A 25,086-nucleotide genomic window follows, 5' to 3' on the forward strand; every position below is an offset into this window, starting at 1 on the left:
CCATCCAACTCTGTGTGCCCTCCGCTGCACAACTGCTCTTTTTGAACGGAGTTTCTATCTCTGTGCTTCCCACTGTCCCAGTCTGAACTTGTGTGTCCCTTTTCCTGCTCTCGCCACGCTCTATTCCTTCCTCCACCGGTACACCATCATCACTGCAACTAAAACTCTGCTGCTTATCCTCACATCCGCCTTCCATCATCACGGCATCTGGCTGTCCTTTGACAAGGTCTGCGATCCCAAACTGACGAACTGCAGCCAGTACGTCATTCTGCTCTACGCTTCCTTTTACTTCGAGCACGCCAGAGTACAAAAGACCGACCAACTTTAGTAGCGTCTTGGCCTTGACAGTCTGGAGGTGAAGTTGCCTCTTTTGGCCTGATGGGGGGGATGGAGATGTTGACAGCTTCCCAGACAGATAGGGGCTGAGAGCAGCTAGAACACAGCTGTGGGTTGGGACTGAGATACCTACACAAAAAGGAGAGGAAGAAAAGCGGGGTTTAGCAAAATAATGGTGATGTTGGTGTACAGCCTTCAAAAGCAGAGATGTTATAAACAACGAATGCAACTTATTTTTGCTCAGGTTGAAACACTTTCAACTTGATGAAAACAAAGAAACTTGTGGATTTCTATGCTTCTAATCGGGGTCTTAATAAAAATGTAAAAAGTTACTGAACAAAAGAGCATTAATATCATATCGCACATCATCATCATCATCTCACCATCACATTGCAACAGGGTATCGCAGAAAAGAGCATCAGTCTGTTGTCTCTGCAGTTCCTCCACAAGCTGCATATTATAACCTGGCAACCGGTACCTCTGCATGTCCACATTGGACCTAGGAAAACAGGTGGAACAACAAGGATTTTAACAAAGCAATACTTATACTTATATCATCAAATACATACACAAACAAACTAGTAGAGACCTCTGGCAGGTCGACAGTGGCCATGTTACACCAAGGGCTATAAAGAAATGTAAGGTTTTTATATGGAAATCATAGTTTTAACAAATGGCAAATACTATTTAGTGCTAAAATTGCCCCCCCCAGGAAATCTAAAAGGTTAAATTAAACCCAATAACAGTAGGGTGAGCATCCGAAGAGGAGATAGAAGTGTTGACAGCAGAAGCAAAACAGTATTTGGTTTGAGCGAAGTTCACGTACAAAAATAACAGAAAAAACATGTCAGAAATCACACACAATTTCATTTTCACCGCTAATCATTCAGCCCGACCTATTTCACTGCCATTTCAGTTTAAACCACGGTGAAATATGTGCTTCTCTCCACATTACCATCACTTAGTCCAGGGACTCAATTTCATGCGGAACACCAACGTGATAATATTAGCTAGCAACTGTGAAAAGCTGCTAATTTAAGCAGTTTATTGCAATTAATTTGTAATGCCAACAGTGGGAAAACAACATGAATTTAATTTGGCAAACAAAGTGTGAATATATAAGTTAAGTCACTCTACCTCAACACGTCACATTTGTAGCGTTGTCACGGAGTGTTTTCTTCTGTCACGCTGCACGCGGACGCGCAGAAAGGCACCAGTCTGCACGCTAATTGACACAATCGACAAGTTCAAAGGGAAATGGTTCAATTCCCTTTTCTGGAGGTAGCGTTTACTTTTTTCTTCGATAGTTATCACCAGTTTATGTATGGAAGTAAGTATGGAGGGGGCATAACGTCACAGGGCAGAATCTACACACCTGAACATGTGAGGGAATTAAACCTACGTTCGCAAGTAAGAGCCCCCGACCGTCCTATGAAATGACAAGCCAGCCAGACACGTTTGAGTGGGATAAACGGTGTAAAAAGAAAAATGGACATCTCAATATCTGCGTTTTTAAACTAATTATAAACTACGACACAGACTAGACAAAGAGGCAAATAGAAAACAAAGGTGTTGAAAAATCATTTTCTTTTTTTTCCTTTTTTTATTAAAAACAGTATTGCTAGTTACATATTTCATTCATAAATGAGGATGTGCAACTTTAAGAGCCAAGGCAAAGAGATTAAGGTGTAGTCCAGAATCAGCTTTTCATTAATATTCCAGTATTTGATGACTGATGAGTTGGAAAGTATTTAAACTAAGTCATTTCATATTGAATCAAGACATAAATTGCGAATGTTTTCAATCAAACAAAAAAGAAAAACTGATTGCATATGCGTTCACCCAGAGCACCCAAAACAATTAAACCCCCAAAATAAAATATTAAAAAAAAGAAATACATAAAACCATTAAAATTAACAAATATTCTCTTGTATAATATAGTTTATATGTGCTTTTATTCTTCTCTGCTTTACCTAATAGCAAATTCAGATCTATGCCTCCTTACACAGATGACATTTCAAATGAACCCTTGCTGTCCTCTAGTCTCAGATTTAGTCCATCCACTTTTGAAGGCAAGTTATTTTGAGAGTGTAGTGTTTCAATGGGCATGGAAAACAAACTTTAAAAAAAAAAAAAAAAAAAAAAAGAACAAAAGAACACACATAATATCCCCTAGTGCCTCTTTTAATCATCCGCTCAGTAAGTATCTACATCTCACTCAGCACTAGGAGTATGCAGTCTTTTACACAAAAAGCACTTTACTATGGAAATGTAGGCAAAATGTGTCCTCTCTCATTTACTGTTCTGTAGATTCGTGGCCAGGTGAATACAGGTTTGTGAAGCAAGAAATTATACAGAACTCAGAGTCTTACATCCTATAAAAACAATCCCAACAGAAAAAAGACCAAATTCACAGTCTTACTTACATACAATATATTCCTTTACAGTGCAGAATATAAAGCTGCTGAGTTCCGTATAATTCCACTGAGTAACGAAGAATGAACACCTTGACTGGTTTACGCATGTCATTTTGGACGCACCCATCAGACCTAAACTGAATGAGTGAGGCACTCCAGTTAGCCCACAAAGACACTGTTAGAGATCTAGAGATTGATGACACATTCATATCAATATCATAGACCTGAAGATATAAGGAAATGCACCCACTGACTTGGTCACATCATGTGATATCTCCCAAAAAAAGTTAGTGTTTTACATTTAACAGAAACAGAATTTTCCGCCAAGTCCAACATGGGTGGATAATGGTAAATCTGGTCTGTGCATCCTACTTCTGCCTGTAAATGGTCGGATTCTCCACCCCTTTAATATGAATGAATCAAATACAGAAAAGGCAACATCCCCATGCAGCTTGACAAAGGACCGTCACAGACTCTTCACACAACTGCATACACAAAACAAAGCGGGTGACTGTTTTTAGTGCGACTGCTGTGCGAGTCTGTGTTGTGAGGACAAGTTTTTGCACTGAATATTGGCAGTTGCAGCAGTAGCGGTAGTGTCATTTGGCACGTGTATGTACATTACTGTGGTACAGCGCAAAGCAAGGACAACCATCACTAGAACAGAAGCTTTACAGGAATCCAATTAGGTCAATAAACATTGGTTCAGTGGTAGGAAATAATTTTGTAGTACTTAATCGGCGTGAGGGGGGAAAAAAGCTATTCCCCGAAAACATGTAATAACCATTTATGTAAAATTTCCCCAGAAAGTGTCCTGTTCTGATTCCAACAGTTCTTTGTGATTCGTTTGGCAAATCTCCAGGAAGTCTGCGCTCCAACCTCCAAGAATTACAAAAGGGTCCCAGATGAAGCCACATTCCCTGCTCGTTCTGCCTGGAACAGCAGTGCTGTCAAAGGAGGCGGAAGTTTTAGCCAAGCAAACTGTAGTGTTGTGTGGTGCAATTGTAGTGTTGATAAGTGTTGTGAGAGGCCGCTGTATCTTGTCGAGTGGTTTTGAGATTTCGGGTCTTGCAGAACACAAAGTGGTCATAGTGTCGCGTCCTGTTGTCCGCAGGGAATGTAGAGCCACCACACTTTTTTCCGTGCGGTTTCTTTAATGGCTCACGTCTGTTTGTCAGTCAGGTGCAGAGAAGGAATGTAACAGAGGAAGCGAGAGAAGAGACTGAAAGAGAGAAGCGGGACAGAAGAGCAACTGGGACTGGCGTTCAGTCTCATGGGTAGTGTAGTGGTCCCTCAGTGAGCATTGTCGATTCAGCAAGGGCAGTAGGTGGGAGGAGGCTGTCGTCTTGTGATGCACACAATCAGTTTTTCTGTGGGAAGAAAGGAAAAAATGTGGCAATCAATCATTCAAAGCAACTCATGCCTATGCAAGACAGAACACTGCAACATTTAAAAGCTCCAGAGTGGATGCTTTTGTAATACGGTAAACAATACATTACACAATAGTGACTGTGGGCAAGGCAAGCAGCACAGGTTGAAAGAAATTAAACAAACTGCAAAATCTCACGAGGACAATAGTTTTCACACTTATCGCCGGTTGTGGGAGCAAGAAAACAGTCAAAATACAGACGGTCACTGTCACTTTGGGTGTCAACCACACACATTTCAGATACAAAACCAATGTGAGGCCATGCAGTGAGTTGATAGGAGCAGCCGGTGGGACACACATACCATGCGCTGACATGCAGTGTGACAGTGGGTGTAGCCTAACCATCGTAAGAATCCATAAGAGGCAGAGAGGCCTGCCTCTCCCCATACATCCCTCCCTGAGAGTGAGAGAGTCAGAGAGTGAGAGAGTCAGAGAAAGAGGGTGTGTTAGAGAGAGAATGAAGAGAAACCAAGTGTGAAAAAGAGAAGAGAAAAAACAAAGAAAGAGAAGAATGTGAAAGGAAACAGAACAGCCAGACAGTTGTCAGTCAGATAAACGGGGGTTACAAAAGGTTAGTTTAACGTTAGGTCGTGTTGCAGAGGGGGTAAAAAAGGAACTCTTATGTGGAAATGATGAGAAAGAGATTATAATCGCAGTGCTTTCACAAAACGTGTGCCAACATGCTGCCTGTGGGTGGATGTGTGAGCAGATCTGTTCACACGCTGCTGCTGCCTTCACCTGCAAACTCGCAAGGTGACTTTGCTGAACATGATCACCCACTTTTTATTCTCACTCCCAGTTCTGTGTTTTTAATGTTTTGAAACAGTTGACTTCACAGTATGTTAACACCTTTCAGAACAAGCAGTACTTCACTTCACTGTTTTGTTTTTCCCTTATTTGAAAACCTTTCATTCTGGACTCATTTATAATAAGCTAGGATTTAGCTTTGTGGCAGCCTGGACTGACTGAAGCCTAATTTACTGCAATTACTTCACACAGACATCATTAAAAGGCTGCAGTATGGTTTAGATCTACCTTTTACTGCTAAGCTTTACAGAATCCACACTAAACCTTAGAACTGTGCAAATAAAACGGAACAGGTTTATGCCACGTCTTGTGAAATCCAACATATTTCCAAATCCTGGATAAACCTAAACCTGTCGAAGTTACAATGTTTATGACAACTACAGGTGTTGTGCGTGTGCTTACCTGTACTGCGTCGCTGACAGCAGGTTCGAGTGTGTTATCCAGAGTGTTCCTTCTCCCTCTCTGGTCCAGTGTGGAGTAGGCATCTGAGGAGGAGGCGGCGAGAGAGATGTGGTGTAAGAGGTGCCTGTGCTGCTTTGTACCTCTGTGTGTGTGTGTGTGTGTGTGTGTGTGTGTGTGTGTGTGTGTGTGTGTGTGTGTGTGTGTGTGTGTGTGTGTGTGTGTGTGTGTGTTCTGAAGTCACACTTACCTGGTCCCATGTCATTCATTGGAATCATGTCCCGGTCCCCTTTGCCCCCTGTGGTGAACACGCACAAAACAGAATGAGCACAGATATTGTTTGCTCTGGCTGATTACTTTACACAGTGTAACCCATTCAGTAGAAAGCTTTCACAAAAACACTGCGTGGGAGAAAGAGAGTATATTTCTATGTCAGACATGAGCCAGCTGGCATTTCCGATCACAGTTTCACATGAAGAGCGAGTTTTGCAAAACTGTGCCAAGGAGATTACGCAATCCTTTTGAATGAATTAAAAAGTCAATTGAAGCACTTAAACATTAAATAATTGACTTTAACTAATTCTCCATGGCACACACAAAACAATGGAGTGTATATCTTGAGTTTGTGCCCATCTACACACAGCTCCCTACTGACAACACTCTTGAGTATCGTCTCAGCTCACACAGAGGCTTTACAGAGACGCCTACTGCACGTGGATGCCTGACCTTTGTCTATGAGCGGCAGTGTGCTGTCCTCATATCCTCCGTTGGCCCTGGTGTTATTGCTGGGAGGGTTTAGGTTGATCATGAAGTCCGTCTTCTTCCAGCCGTCCTTCTCCAAGGTGCGCCGCAGCTCCTTGTAGGCCCAAACTGTCTGGAGCACCAGGCCGGCCCCGCGTACCTCCCGCTCAGAACGATTGCTGGTGAGGGAGCGAGAGAGAGAGAGAGAGGGAGTGAAAAAGGAGATAGGATGTATGGTGCACCCGTAATGAAGGTAATTACTACCAACATGTAATCATAACAGGCTAGTAATTTGTAGACCTGGACTCAAAAACATCCCACAGACCTATAAATGGGCTGAGAGATGTATTATTATGATCCCGATATTACCTCACTCATATACAGATATACACACAGTTTGTCGTCCGATGCATACACACACACTTGGCGGTTTCCATCATCTCACAACGCAGTATACTCCCATACACACCGCTACCCTCCAGCTTACCCGTCCTTGTTGATGAGCACCAATCTCTCGATTCCCTGCGAGGCCCTGAGAGTCTTGGCGGCCTCCAGACTGGAGCCCAGAACCTCATGCAGCGTGCTCAATACCGACACCACCGTCTCCTCTGAGAGCGCTCGCACCGGTTGGCTCTGACCACCGCCGGGAAGGTTGGCCACCAGGTGAGGCACGGCATGTTTACCTGAGAAAGTGGTTAAACATTACAATAATGCACTCAACTTACTGTTCATCCCTGGGTGTTTTTAAATATAACATCCACCTCACAGAGCGTTCCGAGGCTTACCTAGTAGATCTCTGTTGCGTGCGTCGATAGCCAGGTTGCGCAGAGCTCCAGACATGGCCCTGACCACGCGGTCGTTGCCATGGGCCAGTAGCTCGGTCATCATGGGAAGGCCCTTCTCCTGACGCAGCAGGGCACGGATATATCGGCCATACTACACAGAGACAGGCGTTCGTTTTTAAATTAGGGTCCTTTAAGAAGTTGCTAACATAAGGCAGGGAGGGGGCATTAGCATTAGCATCAGCTGAATGGTAATATGTATGAAAAGAACTTAGGAAGGCACAATGTAAACATATTATTCATGAATTCTATGTCGCTTCATCTAACAAATGGTTTCAATGTCAAAAACTGCAGTTAGAATGACAAAATATGGAATGATTCTATACATTCTCTGATTTTGACCAAGTAGTTAGGAGAGAAAGTGTCTGTGCCTGTGTCTGCAAAACTCTAAGGTTAACATTTGCGCAGATCCCAGGCGTTCAGCAGGCGTGTTTACTCAGCACATGGAGAGTCGGTGTTATGAAATGAAATATGACGACGGCGGATAGCAGCTCCGCAGGGCCCGACTTACGGTCCAGCGCCCGGCACACAGGTTCTGAACGGCTCCGGCTGAGGCTTCCAGCACAGTGGGGTTCTTGGACTCCCTCAGCAGGGAGGTGTAAATACGCACCACCTCTGGCTGGTACAACAGCTCGTAACCTAGAGGAGAGGGGGGGAGAACGCCGGGCGGATGATTATTTCAAAAGGACAAAAGGGTGAGGAAGAGGTTTAAAGGTTACAAACACCTTTTCATCGCCCCGCATAAAGAGGTGAATTGTGTGAGGCTTTGGCTGATAGTTACCTTTGGCAGGTGCAGTCCTCTTTGGAATGTCTATTATGTCTGCAGCTGCATCCTCATCTTTCCTGCCTAGAACCAATCAATATTACAGCATTAGAAACGCACCAAATAGCCTGGACTTTGTTTATTACTGGCATCTAGCGCCACTGTTAAGTCAATACGCTCTAAATTGGTTAGACGAGTACGGTGAGGGAGAGACACACACTGACCTAATACTACTACATGCTCTGAGTGCGTCACCATACCTCGATGACAGAGAGTGAGATTGTTGTGCACGTTAGTAAGACAAGTTACCCAAACCAGTTAGCTCAGCTAGTCTACTGCTAATCTACAGCTTCTGCTACGGATCGCTTTAAAACAAACTACGGGAGCAGGCAGCAAAAGCAAAGTGCAGGTGATACAGAAGCAAGAGCTTACCTTTGGAAAACCACTCATCTGTAGCCCCGCGCAAAAGAGGGGAGAGAGAGAGAGAAGGATGGAGACGGGAGAAAGGAGAGGGAAACATGGGAGGAAGAGGGAGAGGAGAATGGCAAAGGACAGGAGGAAGAGAGAGCATTTAAGTAAGAGGAAAGGAGCCATAACGGAGCAACAACCCTGTGAACATCCGCTCGCATCCCGATTGCAGCTCTGCCACCGCACAGACAGGAGCAGCAATGAGACATGCCGGGAATGAAAGTAAAGGTGCAGGGTGAACCACGTTTAAGGACACACTGGCATGTGTTTCCATTTCATATCGTTCACATCCTGGCTACTGGATGCTCTTCTGTAGGACCTTTCTTATTCAACTGTTATTTTGATGTAAGACTGTTTGAAATCTTCTATTATGTCAACATGAATACAATCATCTCTTAGCATGTATAAACAACCGCATTACAGCAAACTTGTGTAATCTGTATGTAGAAAATGCTGCTGTGCCACCAGCCACAACCTTAAAACCACAGGCCTAATATTGCGTAGGTCCCTCTCGTGCTGCCAATATGGCACCGACTCCTCAAGACCTCTGAAGGTGTCCTGTGTTATCTGGCATGAAGATGTTAGCAGCAGAACCTTTAAGTCCTGTACATTTGCGAGGTGGGGCCTCAATGGATTGGATCAGATTGGATTGCAGCACTTTGAACTCTTTGTTACGCTCCGCAAACCTATCCGGATCAATTTCTGTAATATCCAGATGAATGCCAGGACACAAGGTTTCCCAGCAGAACATTGCCCAGATCCTCACACAGCCCCCGTCGGCTTCCCTTCTTCCCATAGTGCATCCTCTTCCGCAGGCAAACAACGCACAAACGTGATTCATCAGACCAGACCACCTTCTTCCATTGCTCCATGTCCCAGTGCCAACGCTCACGTACCCATTGTTGGCTCTTTTGGCTGTGGACAGGGCTCAGCGTGGGCACCCTGGGCTAACACAGCCATGCACTGTGTGTTCGGTCTATCATAGCCAACTTCTTCTGATCATGAGCCCATGACCCTGTTGCTGGTTCATCGGCTGTCCTTCCTTGAACCACTTTAGGTAGGTACTGACCACTCAGATCTTTACACGCTCATTTTCCTGCTTTCAAGACATCAACTTTGAGAACTGACTGTTTACTTGCTGCCTAAACTAGCCCACCCCTTGAAAGGTGCCACAGAATCAGTTCACCTGTCAGTGGTTTTAATGTTGTGGCTGTAATGACCTTGGCAAAACCAAAAAACAACCAAGAGTATAGAAGATTAAAAGAAATAAATCAGTGTGCTCAGTGACATACAAACAAGTGCAGTTGGAGATGATGAGCATTCTTTGAATTGGGAAAATAGCTGACATTCCTGTATGTGCTGTTGTGTGTGTGTGAGTGTGTGTGAGTATCAGTCCACTAGTACCACTGAGACACTGGTTTCAACAGTGACATCACTGCAATCCTAAATGTGCCTCCTATCGACTGAGTAAACACACAGCTCTCTTTTGCACGGACCTTTGCCCTTGCGGGAGCTGAAGCAGCCGCCCTTCTGGGTGGAGGGGGCGGGGCCCTGGTTGATGGGCGCGGCCTCCTGGAAGCGCTCACAGCCGGGGATTTCGCGATGCACATGATAGGACAGGTTCCGCAGCAGACACACACTGTTCTCTATCAACTGCGGAAAGAGAGAGGGAAATAAAGTTAGGAGTCTCCTGAAAGTTAAACTTAATTTCAGCATATTACATCACCTTCACCATAATGCACAACATCCTCGCTCAACACACCCCTTTCAGTATGATTATCCAAGCACTTCCTCTTGTATTATCATTCACACATCCACTTGGACAACATCCAATGCTTGCTCATTTCAGTGATGTAGAAATAGAGCCTGGATAAGAGTCACTAAATGTCTGACAGGTTTAATATTTAACAGACGAGAGTTCCACATACCTTATTGTCCACATCTTTACAGTCAATCTGGGACTGGACGATGTACATGAGCGAATCGACCAATCCTGTGCACTCTCTCAGCTTCCTCCTGGCCTCGCTCCGCTCCGAACTCACATTTCTTTCGAGGGGGCGGAAAGTTGAGAAGAGCAGAAACGAGAACAAAAAGCAGGGATTAGCAGAGTGAACGGTTAAGAGAAATAAATGAGGCAGTAGATTTAGAGGGAAGAGGAGGAGTCCAGGCTACAAAAGCATTCCAGTGCACAAAACCCAGAGTGCTGTTTGAGTGAAACTCCTGGTAATCTTCCGGTTTATAAAGACAGTGCTCTTTGGCACGATCCGGTTACAACGCCACACCAATTTCCTTCCCTCTCTCCCTCAGTCCTCTTTCTAGATCACAAAGCTGGATGTGCGTTAACAAGGTGCAAACTGAGAACCATTAGATCCCTCCTTCACTGATGCGGAACAATTCAAAGAAAGGAGCATGAAGAGGACAACTGTGCACAGTGGTATTCAGCCTTGGCCTTTATCCCCGGTTACACACACACACCCTCCCACACAATACGAGGACAGTCCCTGTGACAGCAGGGGGCAGTGATGTCACTTATCATTTCAGAAAGTTGACTTTTATGCTCTTCTAGACCAAACTAAACAATGAATAAATCAAAGCAATGCTGCAGAACACTGAGAGGCTGTCCATTTGCAGTATTTATAAAACTCTCATGTCCAGTATTGTCTTTGGCAGTACACCATGTCTGTGCAAAGTGAAAATGAATACTGGTCTCCTTCACAACATGAGAGTGCTGCGAGCAGAGAGAGAGCTGGACAGAGTCTTAGACCTTTCACCACTGTCATAACCTTTTAAGTAACGTATTAACAGACCTGCTAGTTCTCCTGATTAAAAAGCAGTGAAAGAAGGCTGTTTAGATATGCAGATTGCTCACTGACAATGTTTTTCGATAAACAAGTTCAAACTACTGCCTGTAGGATTTGATCGTTCAGGCTGTTTTTGTATAATCAGCAGGTCTGATTACTATTACTGAGGTACTATTCCCAATTCCTCTGCTGACCTGAGCAGGTGGAAAGATACATTATATATTGTTGGTTTACATTTAGATTACGAGATTAATGTCCCATGTGATTTAATTTAATCTAAACTGGAGCACCTCAGTGATCAGAACATCGACTGGTATGGATTCATTTCAATATCAGCAACGGCATGCAATGACGATCACTTCCAATATAAAGTCATGGGATGAACTGGGAGAATATTGTCCAGACCACTCCCGCGACTACGACTGTGTAAACCTTCTAAGTTACCTAATTGATCACATACTTTTCCAGGCCCACATGTGAACCTTGTAATTAACTGCCTGGCCGAGGGGAATGCACCGATAACCCAGCCGTAGGCTTGTACACACTGTTTACACTGTATAAGTCAATGCCCCACTGTCCTCGACTTCGCTTGCTCCCTCCCTATAAACTCTCTAATTCCCTGGGCCAACCTCTCAGATGTGCCTCATTTACCGTCCAGATTCCCTAAGGTCTTCTCTCTTAACTAGCCATTGCCTTCTTCCTTGTGTATCCTAAAACTATATGGTACAACTTTCCGTTAATATCTAAAACAAACCTTAGGCAGCCTGCTGTGTTGGTGAGGGCCGTCTCCCACTCCAGATGTCTGGGTTTGCAGTTTTCCTCCCCTCCTCCGCCGTTGCTGCCGCGCTCCCAGCCCGAATGAGGCACCATCACTTCATCTGAGAGGGCATGCAGCGCGTGGTCCACAATCTCCATTTTCACAGAGTCGTGAGACGACAGGTTCCACAGTGTACCTGAGAGGACAGGCGAGAATTTAGAAGTGAAGGAAATGCTAATGAGAAGGTTATAGGGTAAGAGTGCAGACCTAAGACTGGAATTTATTCAGAAAGAACATTGTCATGTGAGACACTGCGCTGTGTATCCTGGAAAATGACACTCGGGCAAGATGCCGGTCATCATAGTGACAAGTGAGTGAAATCGCTATAAACAGCCGTGATCCCAATTATGGTTACCGCCAGAAAACATTGAGTGAAATACGTACAGTCTGAGTGTGAACGTTCCTCTGACCTGTGATCGTGTCGGTGAGGTCCTGATCACGGGTCTTCCTCAGCAGCCTGACTAAAGCGGGCACTCCGTCACAGTTCTTGATGGCGATCTTGTTGTCGTGATCTTTGCCGTACGAGATGTTCTTCAGCGCACCGCAGGCCGCATAGTGCACCTGTAACACCCATGATGCACACACTGCTCATTAAGGTGATTTATGACAGGAGCACTGATTTCTCGTTTGTACACATTGTTGAAGCGTCAGGGATTTTCACACTACAGACACAGCAGGCCCTTTATTTGACTACATGGTTATACAGTCAAGTAGTCATAGACAAACCACGGACTCATATGGACGCGGACCTACAGGGATTTTGACTAAAAACTGCCAAATGAGCAACACTTATTCCGCTTTTGTTGTGGTGATGAAATTTTGCTTAAGTGTTAATAAGACCATCTGGCATCTCAGGTCCTTTGGGTCCTAACAGCTGCCTGAGAGCAAATTAAAGATCTCAGTATCCCGAACAAATGCATCCCTAAGCTGCACTGTAAGTGCCACCAAGCTCTCAGCAAGAGCAGTGAGGAAGACAGGAAACTGACCTCTTTGTTTGGGTTGTCCAGCATGGAGACCAGCGCTGGAATGCCCTTCATGCGACGCACGTCAGATTTCACCTAAAAAGGAAAAAAGGAGAGGACAGTTAATGTGCCGCTGTGTCAAGTGATTGTTGTAGAAATACTCCACTAAGACGAAAGCAGATCTCAGAGGGACCAGTGAAATGACCCAAGACAATAAACGACAAAACCAACTACAATGCAAAGACAAACAAATAATATAAGTAAACAAAGCAAAGCACAGAACCAAGACAGCATATTTGAAGACAGAGCTGGTTTAGCCTACACTGCACTTCCCCTGCCTTTATCGAGTGAAGCAAAGAAAAACGTTACATTTTTAGATCAGTTATAGTTTGAAAAGAAATAAACACGCCCAAAACCCATCAATATAATTTAAAATAAAATTATAAGATGGTACATTGCAATGCAAGTGTGCCATAGAAACATGCTGCCGTGTCCTCTTCCTCCCCGAATCCCATTTTCAATTCAATCACCTTTGTCTGAATCAGGCGTTTTTGTAATTTTGTCAAAATTCCTGTCAGGCTCGTATTATTTGCTTTCACGTGTGGATTTCTTACTTTATCGTTCTTGTAAGTAAGATGTTGCAGATATGCAGCTGCATTGCTCTTGACTGGGTCCAGCCTGTAGTTGAGCATGGCGATGACCTCTGGCAGTTCCGGCTGACGCCAGGTCCCGGGGGCCGGTTTCCTTAGAGTGCTGTCCAGAGATGCCATGCTTCCTCTTTCGCCGTGGGCCACTGGTGCTCCTCCCCAATAGTACATGTCCCCTGGACCACTCATGTCTCCATCCAGAGTCCCCTCGTAACTTCTGAGGATGGGGTAGAGGAGACTTAGATACAGGTTTTTACCCGAGGACATAAGACAGCTGAGTTTTGTTTTGATCCCGCATCACCGCAGGCTTCACACACATAAACCCAATTGTACACATCAAGTACATACACAACGTAAATGTCATCCGTGTCACCCTTTACAGACAACACAGCAGGAACACATATTTCTGCAGGACTTACCCTGTCCTGCGCGGGGGCCCGTGGGGGAAGCCAAGGTTACGAGGCACAGTGCTGAAGTGCATGGGGTGGCCCATGCCGTAATCAGGATCATCATAGCCCATGCTGCGCTGATCATCCTCCAGACCGTATGGCTCTGCGACATACCTCGGGATGGAGGAGAGCTCCATAGCACTTCCCATGCGGCCAACCTACACAAAGACAGGGTTTAAAGTCCAAAAATGATAAAATCCATTTGCCACCTGCCGTAATAAAGAGGCTGATTAAACATTTATCACTTGGAAATCCTGTTCAACTCCTGAAAAGCAGGCAAGCGAAATACCAAAAGCAGTGTAGTGTAGGCCCAATGCTCACTTGACCTGTGCAGGTGCTGCACATTAATAACATACCTGTGGTTGAGCAGCATAGGGGTCCAGCTGGTTCCTGCTGTGGGCTCTGTAGCTTGGATCCAGCGTTCGGTAGCCATCTGGGTGAACCGGTCTGAAGAGAGTGGAAAAAAAGAATGAGCGGGTTGTTTGGAGAGCAAAGGAAAACGAGGAGAGAAGGGAAGAAGAAGAGGCAGGGAGGGTAGGATCAGACCAAAGGTATCCAATACTCTGCCACAGATGGTGACTAGAAACCCGGATGTTCTATACGAACACAAACATGACCTTTTTCAAAGCCATATTTCCAATACCTATAGCGTTCGTCCATCCTTCCACCCCTGCTGAGACTGGCGTAAGCCTCAGGGGGAGGGGCACCTCTGTAGTCTTCATAGCCCCCTGGGGGTCCATAGTGGTAGTTGCGGGGGACAGTGTGTGTGGGGTAGTCCATGGGCACCGGTCCTCCTGGGCTCGGCCTGTAGACCATAGGCGTGGTGTAGCCCCCGACCACTGAACCCCCGCCATCCACAGAAAGGGTGTCTGACACGGAGGGGATGACTGTACGAGTGGTGGTGGTCTTTACTGCTTTCTTTACCTTAAACAGCATAAAGGGGAACAGTAGGTGATGAGGGATTAAGACCGGCTACAATCATGCCAGACAACACACTCCAATAACAAAAATTCAACTTCATGATTCTAGTTTCCATTCAGTTCTCATGTTACCGTGGTTTCTGTGCGCCGAGTGGTCCCATCCTCATCTGTCTCCACGGAGATAACAGGCGGAGAAAGCTGCGGGTCTTCCTCCACTGTATACGTCTCCTGCACCATCTGACCAGGCTCCATCATGAACTACGGATCAGAATAATCCTCAAATACAAATTTCCCCAATGAGATTGGACTGAAATGAATGAAGAGTTTCGATAGGCGCTTACGTGATGTGACCCGTTGATGTAACCTTCGTTCAGTGTGAGCCTCTCTATGTCTGCATCACAAGGATGGCGGCCGTTCTACAGAAAGGAACAAGCAGGGAGCAGGGCATGAGTAGTTGATCACAAGGACGTCTCTGTGCATGTAGACGGAAACACACCAGTGTCCAAGCAAGTGAATGATTGAAAGTGAGACTTTATGGGCATTGAGCTCCAATTACTTGCATGGAGTTTTTATTTGTTTTATAGAATCGTCATAGTAAAGTAGGTATCAGTATTTAAAGACAACACTCTAGATCAGCTCACACAGTTTGCAAACATCTTGACCCCTAATTGAAAATGTCAAGTAACCTGAACAAAACACACTCATCCAAATTAATTAGTGAAATAACTGAAATCAAGATGAAGAGCACAGATGGAAGCTGGTGAGTAATGGCATGAATGATGATGATCGGCAGAGCAACAAGCAGAAGTAAACCTCTTTTCATCATGTGTCAAGCCAACAACACTGGCATTGCAAACTCCTGTCACGGGTGTGGTGCCTTTACCATTTCTGCCACAGCTACACACACACCGTCTCCACTGACCCCTACGCCTGCACAACTAAAGGAGGTGAAAGAATGCATCAAGCTGGGGAAGTGCTCACCAAAGTTACTGCCGCACCTAAAATAGCCTCTTACCTTCAACGAATGAAAACCTGCCCGCTAAAACAGGAAATGGCTCTTGCGTAGAATACGTCACAGCCAAGATCAAAAAGACAGGAATGTTAACGTGAAACGCAGGCGTGACTTAAAGGGAAAACACGCAACCTGAGAGAACAGTAGGAAGTCCTAGGCAGATGCGAGCGTGTGGGAACCTGTCAGTGAAGACTGAGGTCATGTTGTGCTGCCTGGGAGAGTGGCAAAGGCATGCTGGAGCCTTTGGGCTATGTAAACACATACAAGAGAGAGAGATAAGAACCAGCACAGGCCACATTTCTCTCTCTTTCGCTCTCACTTTCTCTACACACATTCTGACCCTACCTACAAGAAGACAATCCCGCCGCTTATCGGCTCCTGCAATTACATTACATTACATTACATTACATTACGATCAATTACCTGGGGCCTGGGACGTGACTGCTAAACGGGTGTGAGTCGGGGAGTCAAAGAAGAAGAAGTGAAGAGGCGGGAGGGGAGGGGAGGGCCTGACTGTTTTGAAGAGTCTGCCGCAGGGGCCGGTATGCATCTACATACATGTGTCCGTGTGTATGACCATTTATTTGTGCGCACGCTGGTGAACCAGCATGTCGAGAGGGAAGCAAATGAATGAGCGAGTATGGGTGTGTGCGTGCATGTGTCTGCGAGGCAAATGAAGAGCATGAAGACTCTTGTCAGCCTGTGAATCAGGTGACTGGCTCATGCAAGATTAACTGGGTGTGTGAGTAAACCAACAACCTTGGAACATGGTTCAGATACAAAACACACACTTAATGACAAGGAAATCAAGAGTTTTACCAAATCCTTAGCACTGACGAAACAGGTCTGCCTTCACCTTTGACACATTTTACCTACTGTACCACCGCAGCAAAGGGGGGGTGTGTCTTCTGTTACTATCCAACCAAATCTGAATGAAGCAGCTTGACGGTGCAGAGGAAGCTGGACATCACTATCTAACAAGAACAAGACATCTCTCTGTCTGCCAAGAGACATGGGGGTGTTAGAGGAAGATTGATGTCAACGTGAAGCTTGAGGATGACGGGAGGAGGAGGAGGAGGAGGATGATGATGATGATGATGATGATGATGAAGATGATGATGATGATGAAGGCTGTTATTTAATGAGACAGTTGGCTGAGAAAGCTATGGAGGATGGAGATGATGATGATGATGCATGATCACCGCTGGACAAATTACGTCCTCGACAGGCTTGGCATTTTCTTTATTTCTTTTAAATTCCATACAGGACACTTCCAAGAGACCAGCCTGATTAAAAGCCCACTGAGGAGGCATTTGTACCCCCCGGGCTCGGCCGAGGGTTTTCGGCCGTTAAGCCAAGTTGACAGAGATGGTTTGGGAATGACGACGGGTGAGGTGGGAACTTGGGAGAGTCCTGGAGAGATGACGATGGAGGAAGTGTGAATGGGGGAGATGAGCGGGGGTGGGGTTCATTTCGGCGTTACCTGCATGGCGGGGAGGGGGCGGGGCAGGGTACCGGCACACGACCGCCGCTCCTCCTCCAGAGCTCGGCTCAGCATCTCAAACTGCCTCTCCTGCTCCCGCACGGAGGCCAGCAGGGAGGCCGTACTCGCACACTGCTCCATTCACACACTGAGAGCAGATCAGAGGACAGGAGAGGACAGGAGAGGACAGGAGAGGACAGGAGAGGGCAGGGTCACCACCAGAAAGCAAGAAGAGAGATTTCACCAACTGAGGGATTTAATCATAAAACAGATATCAACAGAGACCAAAGCACAAAGGTATAAAAACAGATGGGTCTCACAGTAGGTAGCTTCCACCCAGCGCACACACACACAAACGCGCACACACACAAGTGCTAATGAGGTTGATACTTTGAGGTGAAAGAAGCAGCAGGAGCTGACGCAGGGAGGCAAAGTGAGAGAAGATTAAAAAAAACTGAGAGAAGAGAGAAGCAAGTGCAGAGTCATAAAAAAAGAGAAGAGCAACAAACAGGAAGAGCTGATGGCTCCAGAATCCATTTATAAAAGTCAGACTTGGGTTTTAATTAAAGGCAGGACGGGCGTCAGCACGAGGACGGGAGGGAGGAAAACAAGCGTCAGAGCCTTTCTTCACCTTTTTACTGTAAAGGCTTAAAAATAGAAAGTGAGAGCTGCGAAGGGGAAGAATCGCGGCGTGTTTCAGCTCCGGTGTGGAGCTTGTTAGCACTTCTCCACTCAAAGGGCGGAGGGAGACGACAGAGAGGTTTGCTGGATACAGATGTAAGATATACATTCCATAAAAGAAAGTCACTGCAATGGGATAATATGACGCCAACATGTATGCATTTAAAAACAATGGCAAACTAAATCTTCACAGGTAAAGAGGATGGCCATGAGCTCCATGCTGCATAGAATACAAACACAGGATAATATGGAAACACCTGATGATACACTTCATTGTAAAAGATGCATGTCAAATGCTTTTAAATACTTTAGATGGGTGAATCAATCTTATTCCCTCAAACGTTATGATGAATCACAACAACATCAATGGCTGCATCCGTTTGCTACATGAAATCAATTGTACAAATAAATCACAGAAATCAATGGAGATGTCACAAAACCTGGCAGTAGCATTTGTTTCATTCACTTACAATCAGCGCTCACAAACCGCCACCAACCAAAAATGTATCTGAACAGAATATTTTGAATGCAAAATGTGGAGAACGACCTCATCACTCTCTGTCTGGAAGCTCAACCACAAGAACCTGGGCTCATCCCCAAAACCAAAAATCATTTCCAACTTCAAAGTTCACTGTGACTCGGGTAGATCAAATCTGCTCTCCATTCCACTGGGCACATGGACGTGAACACACACACACACACAGACACAGACACACACACACCTGACTGAGTGAACAATGAGACCTGTATTAAGTCTGAGAGTGCAAGTATGCCAGTGTTAGCAGACATCTGTGCAGACATCTGTGCGAGAAAGAATTATGTGAGAGAATCTGTGTGTCTCCCTCTCTGCCTCAGTGTGTGTGTGTGTGTGTGTGTGTGTGTGTGTGTCAGAGACTAAATAAAGATTGACGTGGGTTTTATCCTTGAAAACTCAAACAAATCAGTTGCGCGTTCTGGAGATAATCATGTCGGTCACTGTTTTCTACACTTTCCCCTAGAAAACACCTTCACGGACGACACACACACACACACACACACACACACACACACACACACACACACACACACACACACACACACACACACACACACACACACACACACACACACACACACACACACACACACACACACACACACACACACACACACACACACACACACACACACACACACACACACACACACACACACACACACACACACACACACACACACACACACAGCTAGACATTCCAGGGAGAGATTTAGCGTGTCCCATCCTGCCCCAGCTGTTGGGAGCCGTCCTAACAAGGCGGCCCCTTCACTCGTTCATTTCGCCGCAGTCATCCTCTCACAACCGGCACCGTGTCTCTCTCGCCGGACTTTGCTGTTCTGAGAAGGGAGAGTGGGCGCCGTTCATTTCTCGGAGACCAATCGGGACGTCTCACCACAAACCAACAAAGCTCGTCCTTAGCAGACAATACACACAAACTTGAATGATGATTTGACGTTATTTGGAGTGGGTTTATCCAAGCTCTGTGCCTTTCATTGTGGCTAAGATGTAATGAAGGCACACAGCAGATAAGTCAACACAACAACACAACCCAATCTGAGTTGTTCTTGAGCTGCTATGTTAAGATGGCAAAGCACAGAAGAAGACTGCTGCAGCCTCTGTAGTAGTGCGAGTTCCCCCTCTAACATTCTTATGGCAGGGAGCAGTTTAGTGAGAGTGGTAGAAATGGCTTCAGCCACTTAAGGCCCTGACATTACTGATTAATCTATGGTGAGACCATTAGCAGCGCCACTCTATCCTATCTGCTAATGGCAGCGCTCTGGCCTTACAAAGCCCAGCCACTTAAGGTCCCAACCTGTACACAAACACACAGACGCACGAGTCCATACGACGGCCTATTAGTGTCCACAGTTCACTGAAAACTTTATGAAGTGCACCATCGCAGCCACTCTGTCCATTGCCTGCTGCTCACTGAGTGTTCCCGACTGCACTGAATTCCTCCATTATCCTACGCTATCATTGCTATTTCAGCAACTCAGTCATTGGTGGTTGTGGTAGACGTACACACACACACACACACACACACACACACACACACACACACACACACACACACACACACACACACACACACACACACACACACACACACACACACACACACACACACACACACACACACACACACACACACACACACACACACACACACACACACACACACACACACACACACACACACACACGGTAAAATGCCGTTGTGGCTTGGCCGGATGCTTTGCTGACTCAGCCTCATTTGAATGGTCACATACAGATTTGGTGCGAGTGTGTGTGTATGTGTGTGCAAACCTTGGCCCACATCCAACAACTACCGCCTTTGCCATCCATAGACTTCAAACCGTGAAAAACACACACACACACACACACACACACACACACACACACACACACACACACACACACACACACACACACACACACACACACACACACACACACACACACACACACACACACACACACACTTACTTTATGTGGCCTATGTAGGCCTACAATTTTGGTACAGTGTGGTAGCTGCGCATGCACACACACACCCACGCTCATTCACCCAGATTTTTCATGGGGCTCAGCAAGGCCAGCTGTCTAATCTGCAGTACACCAACTTACTATTCTTAGCCAGGAAGGAAACGTGCACGCAACTATAAATCATGGGGCAAAAAAAGGGCGAAAAGAAAAACGTCTTTACTACAGCTGAGCGACACAACCATGAATCTGTATCACAAGAACGCTCACATTTACCCCGGCAACATCCAATGTAAAGACAACCTTTATAAACAACACCACAGCAGCACAGTATTTCCTTTCTAGAGTTGGCTCACTTTCAGCTTTGTTTGTCTGAGTAGCATGAAGATTCTGGTGAAAAACTGTCTGAGATCAGCAACAGATTCGTTGATACACTTGGTTACAGTCGAGCCCTAATTTCAATATTAGCAAACATCAAAGTAGCATCAGTTACGCACACAATGTCACCACAGTAACGGAAGTGTTGTATCAGGAACATTGTTTGTTTTAGACAGCGTCACTCAGCTCCAAATCTAGTCAAATATACAGTAGACACACCTCCACATTGACTTCAGATACAGACATGATACACCGGAAGTCAAAGATATATAAATACGTCATAAATAAAAACATTAGTTATGAATCTAACTTCAAATCCTCATTCCACAGTGTGTACAGATGACCTGAGGACAGCAGTGAGGACGGTGCTCGTGGGACCACAGGTTAACAATGCAGTAGGTTAAATTACTGTAAGGGGACCATAAAGGTTCTGACTGACTCAACCTTGCCAGTAAGTTAACCGTCGACTATGAGGGCGGCTCAGTTTACAGCTTTACAAATCAGTGCACTTTGACTTTCAATGTGATCACACGCAGCGTAGTGCATCTCCACCCCCGTCTGGATGGCGGCCTCGGCATTCACACACACACACACAGTATAAACACAGACTGCAGGTGTAACTGTTACAAGAGCGACAGGGGTGAATTTGAAACGGGGAGGAGGGGCAAAGGCAAGAAAAGCCCAGCTTCCGTGTGTCAGAGGGACACACCCGTGGTGTCCTCTGGCAGCCCGTCATTACACAGCCGCGCAAATGATACCCTGGACAAAACAACTGGCTGGGCTGCAACATCTCGGCCACCTTCAGACAACGCGGCCTCGGAACAAATCCCAGGCAAGCGTAAGAAATGTCAAACTTGTGATCGGTCCGCCTCCTGTCTGCGTCTCAAGAGAGGACGGTTCTTAAGTAGCAAAGAGCAAAGAGCATGTCCAAACCCAAATTCAATCTCCTCAATCTCCTGTTCCGGCAGGTCAACACACGGACATGCCTGCAGGGACATTTAGGAGGCAAATATGCCAAGTATGCCCATGACTGATCAGCTGATCATATCAACAGATATCAATGATTCACAACAGCCTTCATCAGGACAGCAAATATTCAGGTTCAGGTTAGTCTGGAGGTCATTGGTATGCAGCTGGATTTCATAGCAGATTCAAGCCTAATCCAAAACTATCCCACCGAAGAACAGTCAGCCCGGTGTTCACACTCCATCCACTGGCACTGTAAATTGAGATTAGTTAGTGTGGGTGTGTGTGTTGCTTCAGAAGAGACTGAATAATGAAGCAACAACAACCCCGCCTGCCACCTTGCCACACCCCACACACGCAGACCCACTCAACAGGTTCTGCTTTCGTCCTCCACCACCATGTGTGTGTCTGTGAGTGTGTGCGAGTGTGTAACTCCTCTACCTGGCTGACCACATCAAAGACAGCTGCAGAAACACCAAACACACACACACGAGAGACACATGAATACAACTCAAAGGCAAACAGACTGACGTGATCACCTGTGAAGCTCGAGCGCTCTGCCCGGTTGTCAATGGCGAACGGGCGTTTCAAAAGAAACACATTAACGGTCAAATGATAAGAGCCGAGATTGGACTTTGACTCTCCGGTTACGGTGTGTGACGCGACGGGCGGGTCGGGCACTTCCGTGTACTCTCACCTGTCCTGAAAGCTCCGAGTTCGGGCTAAATGCGTGTTTCATGTTCATAAAGTGTTTACAGCGCGACCGTCAGAGTTTGAAAGTGGCAGCGAAAGCTATAACAGTATCGTGAAGCATCGCCCTGATATAAAAAAAGACCAAGGCATCCATAGATACCTGCTATGTCGGCGTGGGAAGTGTTATTGATACCGCTGCGGTGTCGGTGAAGTTTTAACAACAAGCTTCGTTCGACTTTTCCCTTCTATCAAAGATTTACAGTCTCGATTAGTCGCGTTTGTCACCAAAGCTCACGACTGGTGCTAGCTAGGTTAGCTGCTGCCGCTAGCCAAGAGAGCCTACAAAAGCTACACTTTACAATGAACAACGTCATACATTTTAAGCGTCTTCTCTCTCCAGTGGCAATAAATCACAACTAGCCGCTCTGAAAAGCACAAAACACAAACACATTACCGATTCCGGAGACAACTTGGCTTGTTTTTTTAAAAGTCCATAAGTGTTTGCGAGCTGGATTCAGGCCTAGCCTAGCCTAGCCTAGCCGACTGGCTCAAAGTGGGGACCCGCCGCCGCCGCTGCGCTACGATCGAAAGCTCGATCCGCGCACTGAGTTGGGATGTAACAACAAAAGCAGCTCGGCAAAAGCGGACGGACGCATACAAGTGACCGAATAAAAGTGTCCACTGCCGGGCGAAAAGTTACAATGAAACACAGAGCAAACACCCACCTATGCAGCTTCCAAGCCTCCGTGTCTCGGCTTGTTGTTCACTTGTCTCCTCTCTTCCTTCCTCTCCGCTGGGGGGGAAGAGGAGGGCGCATGGAGAAATCTACTGGATCATAACGCTCGATATTATAAGAGACACGTTTGACGTGTTATTATTCATATAATGTCAACGCTGACATGATGAATATTCTGTGTCGCTTTCATACAGGGAGGTATAGTTAATATGCAATTAAACTACCGAGCAACAACAGCACCTTGGAATTTATTTTATTGTCAGTTCTGATCATGAATAGTTGTAGTAGTAGTTGTTGTTGTAGTACAGAAATTGTGAATTGAGATCGTATGAGTTAATAAATAAAACAACATAAACAAATCATATTGAACAAAAGTCATTTTCCATTCTCCTGAAGCAGTGAGAAATTTATTTAGCTTATTTCTACCTGACTAATTAGCCTACAATAAAGTGTTAACGTTTTGTCAACTTCAAGCTATTAAAAGCCCGGCCACATACTATTGGTTTTGAAAAATTGGGATACAAATTCTTGTAATTGATGAAATGCCATTCATTACAAACGTTGTGATGTCGCTCCCGTGTGGCCATCATGTGGAATTATACGCCTTTATCTAATTTTCTATCTAAACGGATTTTTAAAAAGATTAAAATAACAACATAACACTGCTTTAACCTCCTGTATTACTACTGGACTCAGATCGCATAGGCACATTAAATGAAATGAATTGCTTTTGTTTTTTTCAATCATGCAAAATCTTCAACAATCAAAGTTATTCTTGTTTGTTTACTCACGTTACAGCCTCAGCTCCCTCGGACCTTGTTTGTGGTTGTATGTGTTTGTGCTTTCCTTAGTTGGGTGAAACCATGTGAATTCTAACTTGGAGCACCTGGCCAGCGTTCCTGGTATCAAAGTGTGTGCTCTTCAACCTGCACCAAACCTTGTAATTTGATCTTTTGTCCTTGTTTTACATTGTACATTGTCTATCCACGTTATGATTTTGAACTTTGCATTTCACATTGTAATTTGCTTTGAAAACAGACACATCTAAAAAAAAAAAGAAAAGAAAAGTCTAAACAACAATCCAGAGCAACTGCAAGTAAACGGATAGCTTTGTCCTTCCAAAGTGATGCAGTACCGTAAATATCCAATAAATGTCGCTATACTCTTACTAAACATGTGCAGACTTCTCCAAAGGCACCTGCCACACTCACACACACTTTTTCCCTGCCTAACCATTCTCAGCGAATCAGCATCACCCGTCCTGTCTGTATAAGTTAGAAATATATCAACCGGTTTATAGTTTAGTTCTGCCCGCATCACTGTAGATGTGGCACCAAGCTGCCTCCATTCTACCCTCACTCATGAACAAGACACTCAGGAACTCACTCCCCACTTGGAGAAGACATTCCACCATTTTCTGACAGAGAACCATGGCCTCAGTGTTAGAGCCAATTCACCACGTAGACTCACAGGAATAGAATTATCAGTTTATTACTCTGTACCACTACATGCAAAGCAGAAGAGAAAGACAATTTCTCCAGGCTTGTACCAGATCTTTATAGCCCTGACAAAGCCTAACATCTGGTCTATCTCTACCTACTACTTCTCCATCCTATATCAGATTTACATCTTCTAGACTTAGTTAGACTAAGACTAAACTAAGACTTACCACAGATGAAAAGTAGAAAGAAAGGCGAAAATAAGTTATCATTCAAACACATCTCAACCATAAACATTTCCCCAACATTCCACATGTGTAAACATCTTCTACTTCCCTGAAGACTGAATAGAAACTTACCTTGTCTGGACACACGCAGTAAT

General features: G+C 45.3%; 1 protein-coding gene across 4 annotated transcripts; it reads right to left on the minus strand.

Annotated features, from left to right (window-relative positions):
- Positions 1–1,952: 1,952 nt before the first annotated feature.
- Positions 1,953–23,350, minus strand: ctnnd1 (catenin (cadherin-associated protein), delta 1). Of its 4 annotated transcripts, none has more exons than XM_076145215.1 (21): positions 23,255–23,350; positions 15,140–15,214; positions 14,931–15,056; positions 14,522–14,802; positions 14,235–14,325; positions 13,849–14,036; positions 13,397–13,646; positions 12,807–12,878; positions 12,231–12,381; positions 11,758–11,956; positions 10,131–10,248; positions 9,699–9,855; positions 7,753–7,818; positions 7,483–7,610; positions 6,915–7,065; positions 6,617–6,812; positions 6,115–6,308; positions 5,639–5,686; positions 5,392–5,474; positions 4,485–4,579; positions 2,430–4,123 (listed from the first exon to the last, which is right to left on the minus strand). In XM_076145215.1, exons 3-20 carry the CDS (start codon positions 15,051–15,053, stop codon positions 4,520–4,522), a joined length of 2,556 nt encoding a protein of 851 aa, XP_076001330.1. In that variant the 5' UTR covers positions 15,054–15,056; positions 15,140–15,214; positions 23,255–23,350; the 3' UTR covers positions 2,430–4,123; positions 4,485–4,519. The 4 variants fall into 4 exon arrangements, with proteins under 4 accessions (XP_076001329.1, XP_076001330.1, XP_076001331.1 ...); XM_076145216.1 differs by lacking the exon at positions 23,255–23,350 and adding an exon at positions 22,376–22,400; XM_076145213.1 differs by lacking the exon at positions 23,255–23,350 and adding an exon at positions 17,294–17,449.
- Between the last annotated feature and the right edge of the window lie 1,736 nt (positions 23,351–25,086).

Source organism: Genypterus blacodes, unplaced genomic scaffold (assembly GCF_046128005.1).
Source record: "Genypterus blacodes isolate CSIRO-AG114 ecotype Tasmania unplaced genomic scaffold, CSIRO-AGI_Gbla_v1 ptg000030l_1, whole genome shotgun sequence".
NCBI lineage: Eukaryota > Metazoa > Chordata > Actinopteri > Ophidiiformes > Ophidiidae > Genypterus > Genypterus blacodes.

What these genes read in the sequence shown, in the direction of transcription:
- ctnnd1 (XM_076145213.1), bottom strand. Translation starts at nt 17,434, where the DNA reads ATGGAGCAGTGTGCGAGTACGGCCTCCCTGCTGGCCTCCGTGCGGGAG. An exon ending in TGGACAACCCAAACAAAGAG is followed by an intron (nt 12,382 to 12,806) that starts GTCAGTTTCCTG and finishes TGGGTGTTACAG; the next exon opens with GTGCACTATGCGGCCTGCGG. An exon ending in GTAAAGATGTGGACAATAAG is followed by an intron (nt 9,856 to 10,130) that starts GTATGTGGAACT and finishes CTCTTTCCGCAG; the next exon opens with TTGATAGAGAACAGTGTGTG.